This window comes from Electrophorus electricus, chromosome 3 (genome assembly GCF_041902795.1).
Source record: "Electrophorus electricus isolate QZ-2024a chromosome 3, ASM4190279v1, whole genome shotgun sequence".
NCBI lineage: Eukaryota > Metazoa > Chordata > Actinopteri > Gymnotiformes > Gymnotidae > Electrophorus > Electrophorus electricus.
Window position 1 is genome coordinate 26,889,073 of NC_137499.1, and position 9,922 is coordinate 26,898,994.

General features: G+C 39.8%; 1 protein-coding gene across 1 annotated transcript; it reads right to left on the reverse strand.

Annotated features, from left to right (window-relative positions):
• Nucleotides 1–6,558: 6,558 nt before the first annotated feature.
• Nucleotides 6,559–9,542, reverse strand: LOC113580108 (uncharacterized). The gene is made up of 6 exons (XM_035531780.2): nt 9,421–9,542; nt 8,986–9,110; nt 8,422–8,707; nt 7,951–8,102; nt 7,534–7,849; nt 6,559–7,060 (listed from the first exon to the last, which is right to left on the reverse strand). The coding sequence occupies exons 2-6, from the start codon at nt 9,065–9,067 to the stop codon at nt 6,916–6,918; spliced, it is 981 nt and encodes a 326-aa protein (XP_035387673.1). The 5' UTR covers nt 9,068–9,110; nt 9,421–9,542; the 3' UTR covers nt 6,559–6,915.
• Nucleotides 9,543–9,922: the final 380 nt, after the last annotated feature.

Here is a 9,922-nt window from a genome sequence, read left to right on the forward strand (position 1 = left end):
GTACTGGTGCTCCCCAGGGTAGCGTACTCAGCCCTCTGCTGTTCACACTTGCTGACTCATGACTGTATAGCAATGCACAGTTCGAACCACATCATCAGGTTCGCTGATGACATGACTGTGGTGGGTCTCATCAACAAGGACGATGAGTCAGCATACAGAGAGGAGGTGCGAGAACTGGTGAGCTGGTGCAAGGTCAACAACCTGTATCTGAATGTTGACAAAACAAAAGAGATGGTTGTTGACTTCAGGAGAGCAAGGCGAGATCACTCCCCGCTTACCATCATTGGCTCCTTAGTGGAGATCGTTAAGAACACCAAGTTGCTTGGTGTTTACTTAGCAGAAAACCTCACCTGGACCCTGAACACCAGTTCCATCACCAAGAGAGCCCAGCAACGTCTTTACTTCCTTTGGAAGCTGAGGAAAGCCCATGTCCCATCACCCATCCTCACTACCTTCTATAGAGGTACTATAGAGAGCAACCTGAGCAGCAGCATCACTACCTGGTTTGGGAACTGCACCGTCTTTGACTGCAAGACCCTTCAGAGAATAATGAGAACAGCTGAGAAGATCATTGGGGTCTCTCTTCCCTCCATCATGGACATCTACACAACAAGTTGCATCCATAAAGCCACCAGCATTGTGGGAGATCCCACACACCCCTCACACAAACTGTTCACCCTTTTGCCATCTTGAAAAAGGTACTGCAGCATCCAGTCCCGCACCTCCAGACTGTGCAACAGCTTCTTCCCAGAAGCCATCAGACTCCTGAACTGGTTAATTCCAATTCCAATTCCAACAAATGGACACTTCTGTGCACACACACACACACACACACACACATACATACAAACGCACACACGCACACACACACACACACACACACATATCCATACACACATACATACATACAAACGCACACACGCACACACACACACACACACACATACACATATCCATACACACATACATACATACACACGCACACACGCACACATACATATCGGACTAGTTGCTGAAGTCAAACTTCACACACATATATGCACTCCTTTTGCACTCTTGCACATTATTGCTACTTGCTGCTAGAGTATTGTACTAAATCAGCACTGTACTCTGAACTGTTCTGGCTGCTACCAGTGTAGCATGTCACTGACTCCTATCCACAACCCACTTTACATATTCCCAGTACTGCGTACTGGTAAAAAATAAATGCACTGTCTATTCATTGTGTATTGGTCCTGTCCTGTATTTATTTATTGTATGACATATTGCACTGTATTGTATGCACTCGTGTTGTCTGTTGCACTTGTTTTGTTTTATGTTGCGCCATGCTCCGGGAGGAACATTTTTAGTTTTTGCTGTGTATATATAGCTGAAATGACAATAAAGGCCTTTTGAACTTTTGAACAAATTGACCCTGCCTCTATCTCCACCCACACTTCCACTGCTCACCTGCAGCTCGAGCCTGCCTATCACTATGAAACACACAAAACTCTACTTGTTTTCTGTACTGTTAGCTCCACAGTGGCAAGTGGTAATATTAGAGTAATTCAGCTCAACATGTTTGAACAGAAAGCCAACTAATAAGATAAGGAATACCGAATTGTACAGGCTCGCCTACATGTGAATGTATTGGAATGGCAAAGTATTTTATGTATCACTCTCTACAACATTAAAAACCTCATAGTAAAAGATAACCTGAACCTTTGGCTTGACTACATTATCAAACAGCCAGTAATGGGTGGCTAACATAAGACAACCCTAATCCACATCACTAGCTTTGATGAGTTAGCTACCTGCTAAAAGTAACCATCAAGATGTGCTGTTGGGAAGAAATGCTTTGAACACCATAGAAAGTTACTGGACAAAGTATAGTATATTATTGATATACATGGATTGGATGATTATATACAATATATGCATGAATACATCTCTATATATATTGTGCTGTATAAAGTACAGTGCAGTGTACTGTAACTGTGCATGATGTATATATTTTAAAAGAATAACAGAAAATACACTTTAGAACTCCCCACTAAGTAAATATTTCAAAACAAGCAATCTCATATCCATGTCATATGATATGTAATTAGCTGTTGTGCATGGTGTTTTTTCCCCAAAATCTGCTAATGTTGCATACTTCTTGACCACAGATCATACACAGACCACATGAGGGAGAACTCTGCCTACAGTGCTTTCTGCCAGAAAGCAGCCACATGTTCTTGAATTAGCTAACCATATCCCGCTATCACTATACTAGCATCTTATGAGGATGACCTTTATCTAGACATGCTTTCTTTTTGAACATTCTCAATGTCACATGAAGTTTTCTGTCAGAATGTAATGAACTGTAATTGATGTATAGTCATGAAAAAAAAAATTAGGACACCACATTAAATATTTAGTTCTTTATTAAGAAATATGGACATATCAATATTTGATGTTTCTAACAATACAGAAAAGGTGATGTAGTTGCATAACCTTGGCAATGAAAATTTGACTTTTTTATTTAACAACAAAAAAAAAAGATGGCAATTTCTACTGAGGAAATATGAAAACATGGCCTATGCCCTAATAGCTCCCTTTCTCTCCCTTTGTCTGAAATAACCTCAATTAGACATTTCCTATACCGGTATACCAGTTTCTGACATCGACTGAGAGAAAGTTTTTTTGCAATCCTCCATGAAGAATTCTTCATGCAGAATTTCTTTCATGCATAGCCCTTTTCAAATCACCCCACAGCATCTCAGTAAGATTTGATTCGGCCATTCCAGAACTCTCCATTTCTTTCTTTTGAGCCATTCCTTGGCGTATCTACTGGATCTAATCTTTTAGGTCATTGTCATGTCCTGACATTTTCCTCACAAAAAAAATTGCAATTTTATTAATTGCATTTTATGAATCATTTTTAAAAGACATTTCTTCGGTTTTATTTGTTTTGCTATATTGTCGCCATCTCTCAATTATGTTAAAGTGAAATCAATTGTCCATATGTTTAAATATGTGACAAAATACAACAGTATTCATAGGGTGCCCTAATCATCTGATTCAGCTGCTTAACTACCTGACAGACTTTCTTCATCAACATCCCCAAATCATATAAAATATCCTGTTGCCATGTGACATGAATCACCATATAACTTGGCAGGCTAATGTTGTGTAACATGTAGCACATTGCAGATTTGTTGTATAGACAAGAGATAAAAGAGATAAAAGAGATAAAATAAAAATTAACTTAGCTGTTGACCAACGTGTTGGCTCATACTTACTGTGTCCTCAGGATAAATGGATAGGGCTTCAGTACACATCTTTTTTAAAATACATTTTTCAAAATGGTACTCTGGAAATGGTGACTGCAAACAGTTTTTTCTTTGAATGTTTGGATGGGACAACATAATGTTTCCCAAATAAACTGCACCCATTTCTCTCTGATTTTCAGATCCTTTAGAAATACATGAAAGCTCAACTTTTCTTCTTTTGCAACACATCTTAATGAAAGTTAGCTGGGTTCCTCCTCTGATACTGTTCATTTCAGTGTAACATGGCGTTACTGATATGGGAGACCCACCTGCAAGCCTTACATTTGTGATGTATGAAACACTGGCTGTCTGTATCTGTGTTTTTGACTAATAACAGCAGTGTCATTGGTGCTGACTGCTTATTTTGCTCATAATTTGGCTTCTAGCATCTGAAAAACACCACATGGACATGTTAACAAAGTTTAAAACTTTGTTTCCATGAAGGGAGTCTTTAAAATAGCCTCTTTCTCTTTCTGTCTTTAATAAAGTTCAAGTTCAAGTTCAAGAGGTTTTATTGTCATTTCAGCTATATACAAGTACACAACAAAAACGAGACAATGTTCCTCCAGGACCATGGTGCAACATAAAAACAACAGTGCAACAGACAACATGCTACACAAGTGCAAACAGTCCAATAAACCTCCTATAAGCAGCATAAAATTATAGAAAAGTGATAAAAAGTGATAAAAGTGATAGAAGCTTGGAAATATGCCATGGGATGTCATGAGGGAGGAACCTTTGAAGGTGGTGAACTTTGAGCGGCTACAGATGATGGAGTTATATTCAAAGTTGAAATGGACATGATTGCGATTGAAAGAAATAACACTTCAGGATAATGGCTAGTGCCAGGCTATAGGAAATTTGAAAGAGAATGGTCTTTTGCAATGCCATTTAGTAAAAGATTAGTGTTTCATGACACATAGTTAGGTTAGCTTTTAAATGTTGGTTGAAAAGTCCTTATAAAAGTTTTACACTTAATCTTTGTATACATGTTCCCAAATCTAAATTCAAGTTTATGAAAGTTTAATCTAGACTTACATTTACACCTAAAGTATGTTCAGACCATAAGATTGATTGCAGATTAATTAGATTAAACACTAATCAGGTGTAGGCGACTACATTTATATGTGACAAACAGAACAAGACTGCTTCGATCTACATCAGCGGTCGCTTCGTCCCCTGAACGGAAATGCTCCTGGCAGTTTCGGTTTTCAGTGTCCATGTATGGACCCGTGGTATAAATAAACCGTATCTGGGCATCTTCCACCTCTTCTCTTCGTGACTCAGAGGTGCCAGACAGGTGGCTGCGCTAGGAGCATGTCCTGATAAAAGAGTAGTTACAGCCTGTATAACGCAGCCGAAGTCTACAGCATCCTCCCCATATGCCCTTTTCCCCATCCACAGCTTGCCACTAGGTGTGGGTGTTGACACGCGAGAGCGCTCGCGCCTCTGATGAGCGAGTGGCCTGAGCGCCTTGAATCACGAGCGCCTCAGTCCGTTGTCATGCTCAGCGCGTTTCTGCTGAGACGTCCGCTCATGGCGGGAGATTATTTCCCTTCCTGAGGCTGTTTTCCTCAGTGGAGCCATGGGGTGCGTGACCACGGTCGCGCTGTCACCCCCGGCTCCTATTTGCAAAACAGATTTCCCTGCACTAAATAACTCTGCAGTAGCAGGGCGCTTCCTCCTCCCGAACGTCTTCGGAATTTCCAACATTTATTTTTTGGCTTGACCTCTCGCACATTTCCCAACTCCAGTCGGCAAAATGAACCTTCACACGAAAGAAAGAAGAATTCAGTCGGTGCAGCACAAGGACTTTATTTCAGTGGTGTTGAGAACGAGGTCATTTGACAACATTTTGGCAAGTCTGAATTCTGTAATGGGGATGTCAGTGTTTAGTTGAACTATGTACAAATGCTTGGTTACTGTGTACAAACGCCACTTCTTCATATTATACACACCAACAAGACCTACACTGTTGGTTTATGGTTGAAAGTAAATTGCAGTGCGGTCAGTCACTCTTCAAGTTGGGTCTCTGATGTTATTGTATGTTATTGTGTGGCTACTTACTTACTTCTAATCACTCTTATTCTTGAACTCACAGAGCATGTCTGATCAATTTGTCTACAGGCCTGTCTCTGCCTGAATAAGAACAGCAAAGTAAATTTGCTGTATGCTGGCCAAATATGAAACAAGTTCAAGTTCAAGTTCAAGTTCAAGTTCGGTTTATTTGTCACATACATAGTCATACACAGTACAACACGCAGTGAAATGGTGGAGAGTGCTCTGTCCAAACTGAGGAAGAGAACCAGGGGTGCATAGAGAAAAAAATATATATACAGATAAATATATATTCTATGTATGTACAAAAATATATTAACAATGTATGTACAATATATGTATATTATGATTATATACACAATGTACAATGTAACAACACTGGGTGAGAGCAAGACTTGTGTCTGATCACTCTGAAGTTCTGCTGAGGGCAGTGTGCGAGCTGACCTGACACAGGACTGTGCAGTATGCTCCTCAAAGTTCAGTTCACTCCCCTGTGTGGTACTGATTTCCCCAACGAGAGTGCCTTCCTCATCAGTTCTCAAGCATAGGTCACCAAGCCCCATATGAGTTCATATTAGCTGTGTGTGTGTGCATGATTTGTATAGATGTTGTGTGAAATATAAATATGGGTTTTATGTATTTCAGTGTGATGTCGTATTTATGACATGTCTAAGGAAGCTCAGTGTGATTGGACTGTAGTATTCCAAGGGAAAACTAGCTTGCAATTGTCTTTCATCAAGTAATTTGGCAGTATAATAGTTTTCATAACAACTTATAACGTATGTAGGGACCACCGACAGAGGAAAGTCTTAATAAATAATTAACTTGTTTTGCTGCACAGCCACTGAACAGCTTGCATGGTCATCTATTTCTGACCATCATTCTCTTTAAGGCTGTAATTCCTTCTTGAGCTGGGGAAAATGCCCCAAAATTAATAACCTAAACAGACCAGTTTGTTATAACAATTTGATCCAAAACTGAAACTTGAGGCATATTGTAACATCGTGTTACATGGAAAGTCATGCTGATTTATCTTGTTCCTTTTCTGTTAGAGACTTTAAGCCCATTATACTTTAGATGATTACTTCTACCAGGTCCATTTTCATAATTGTCAGTGACAACACACTGCATAGATTCTCTAGAAGTAGAGAAATGGAGACAGCTAGAGAAACACAGGCCCAGAATATTATGCACAGCCACGTCATGTATTTGGAGGTTTGATTTTATTCTATTTCATGTGATTATGAGCATACATTTGTAGCGTTGTATCATGTGATTATAACATTTGTAAATATTTTTGCCATTTCTAACAATTTATTCACACTTGTAGTCTGAGGAAAGAGTGCCATCTAGTGGTAGGGTGAGAAAAACCAACAATTGCTTGCAAATTCAGAAGCTTTGGTATATCCTGCATCAAAAGTATTCATTAACATCTGATGAACAACACAGACATGCCTGGATACCAACCACAAGTTAAAAAAAAAGTGGCTAAATTGGATGTCCTTTAGTATAATAAGCATGCATAAAAAGGGTTTATCTCCCAGATTATTTAAATGTCTTTCTACACTCCATACACCTCCACTTCACACAAAGTCAAGATCCTGTTCTCTCCTGGTACAACTATAGTAACATAACGGCCTTCTATCAGCCTCCTACAGAAAAAAGTCTTCGTTTGTCCAGCACAAAGAGAGGACACTTTGGCACAGCTGAGAAAGGAAAGAGTGAGACGGGCGGGGGGGGGATGGGGGGGTTTGAGAGAGAGAGAGAGAGAGAGAGAGAGAGAGAGAGAGAGAGAGAGAGAGAGAGAGAGAGAAAAAAAAGAATCAGGAATAAGTACAAAATGTTTCAGATAGACAACATTTACATTTTACATTTTTACATTTTTGGCTTTATAGCAGATGCTTTTTTTTCAGAGTGACTTTGTCATTTAAAAATTGCTTTGTCATTTACTCATATATCTAGTAGAGTAGATTAACAAGTACTAACAAGGTTAGAGTTCAGATACCATTCAACTAGAATACTGTTGAAATACAGGCATCAGTGCTGATACCTAGAAGTGCAAAATATGTATAAGCTCTATCTCAGACAACAATAAGTGAAAAACAATATCAAACTATACATGCTAGAAGCCCGCAAGATTTCTGGTGCACCCTTCAGTCTGTAAAAGTTCTTTGCTTACACAGCATTCTTCTGGCCCTCAGACTTCAGAGAATTTCCAACATGTATCACAGTCCCATTCAGCCGATTGGCACAGCAGTCTCCTCGGTTGGTCAGAGACACAGACGTTATAAAATGTTTGCCCAGCAAATCAATCCTCCACCAGGGATCTTTCTCCTGCTCTGTGTGACTGCAGGAGCCTTTATTCAGGTCTGGGTTCCGATTCCCATCAATAGCATGCTGAGCCAGTCCAAAGCCGGCAGAATCTCCCTTTTTCAGGCTGGACTGTGTCGCTCTACCTTTCAGCGCCAAATTCACCTTCTTTGAAAATATATAGTCTGCAAACCACATGGTCAAAGCATGAAAATGAAGAATAAGCATCTGAGTGCTGCACAAACCTCTGCTTGTTATGTGTGTACAAAGCATTTTGATATTTTACCTGCATCAATGGCATAAACTTCCAGTTCACAAATCAGCAGGTATTTATTTTCAGTTGGAAGCATCACGTTCACGTAGCGTCCTTTGACAGGTTGGAAGCTGTACTCAACCTTGCGTATCGCATTTACCCTGACGGAATCCACTACAGCCACCCTGGATAACAGTCAGAGAAGCTGTCTGAGGGTTCTCAAGTCTACCCTTCTGTTATGACTAAGTGACACTAAATACATATTTGCGTGGGACAGATATTTACTGGAGACCTTGTCTAATTAAATGTTACCCAGCAACATCTGGAGTTTGTCATAGGATATAAGCGTGTGATGATCTGTGTCTAGTATTTAATCGGAATCACTGACTCCTGTGTAATGTGCACATACATATCTGTGAACAAGACCAAGTCTTCTAACATTATTAATCTCCAAACACTTCTTGGGAGGTCTGAGACTGTCCAAATAAATAGTGTGACACTTACATCGGGTTGTCATTGCCATTGTTCTTCAAGCTGTTGCCGACGTGGATCTGGGCGCCAGTGAAGCTGGTTTGGCAACAGTTTTCAGGGTAACCAATAGCAACTCGGACTACTACGTACTTGCGTGGCAGCTCTACCCTCAGCCAGGGGTGAGTCTCGGATTTGGTGCACGCGCACATTTGGTCATTCAAATCATTCTTGCCATCGACAGCATACGTTGCAACATATGACGTCACGCTGTCTGACCAAGTTGAAGACTGCACCACCTTACTTTTCAGGGCCACGTTGCCTATTCAGGACTTCATGGTTAGCACAAATAAGCAGGGGTTCTCAAACAACAGTACAGAAACCACAAGATCCTCTGCTCTGCAACTTTTGGGGGTTTTGCTAATTTTATTGACACTAAATTAACAAATTGAAAAAAATTGTGTTGGAATATGAGAAGCTTTTCTGAATCATCTTTCTTTTTCATTTCCTTTCTAGCCGATATAAATCTAATTATGCAACTGCACCTGTAACCGCTTTGAGGCAGGATAGGTTTTGGATCATCTGTACATGCCTACTTACCTAAGAGATTAAAGGAAGCACAGGATCTCACAGAGATGGCCAACAGCATGGCCACGCTTGTGCTGAAGTGAGCCAGAGCCATTTTCGGTAATCTAAAGAAACACAATGTTTGTGATGTGCAATGTCTGTGTGTGTTTGTGTGTGCATGTGTGTGCATGTGTAAGTGCATGTGAAAAATTACAGAAAAAATGGGCAGGTTAGAGAGAAAGATAGGAAAAAAGGAAACTAGAAACAGATAAAAATACACACAGTAAAATCAATTAATTGAGCATATTTTCAGGCTCATATAAATGACATAGTAAAAATCCATTTATGTTCCATTTAAATAACGTTTAAATGCATGCTAATACATTTTATTCTAAATGTGAAGCAGACAATCTAATTTCATAAAACAATTTCTGTCCTAATTCTAAGCACCACACAAACAACAATTACCTATCTGGGGTTTGCCTCTCTTGTGTTGTAGAATTTTCCCTCTTTTTCTCTAGGGGCCAATAAGACAAGGTAGCCCAGGTCCTTTTATAAGCTCCATAATGTCCCCTACAAACAAACCGATCATGCATTATTACAACAGCCCAAGATCACAATCTTTCCACAGATCTTATCAACCTGACAGAAACTGGTTTTTGCCTTCTTAAAATATTACGACATTGCGCCTATATTGCAACATAGTAAGATTGTGCTTTTAATCATGAAATTACATATTGGGTTAGTCAAGCCAAGGGCTATGAAAGAGCGACCAGTGTGAAAACAGACAAGTCATGCCACACAGTCTTATGCAACATAAGACACACACAGTCTCTTTGCAAAAGCTTTCTGAGCAACAACACAAACACTTAAACTCCAAATACATAAAACAAATCTTGCACAAAGGCAAGCATTTGTAAGCACCATTGAACTCACCTGCTGCAGATGAGCATGCTTGATTTCTTGCATC

Bases quoted from the DNA above. Each gene is read 5' to 3' on its own strand.
- LOC113580108 (XM_035531780.2), bottom strand. From the start codon at position 9,067: ATGGCTCTGGCTCACTTCAGCACAAGCGTGGCCATGCTGTTGGCCATC. The intron at 8,103-8,421 runs GTAAGTGTCACA...ACTGTTATCCAG, and splicing joins AATGGCAATGACAACCCGAT to GGTGGCTGTAGTGGATTCCG. The intron at 7,061-7,533 runs GTAAGCAAAGAA...TTCCTTTCTCAG, and splicing joins GAGGGCCAGAAGAATGCTGT to CTGTGCCAAAGTGTCCTCTC.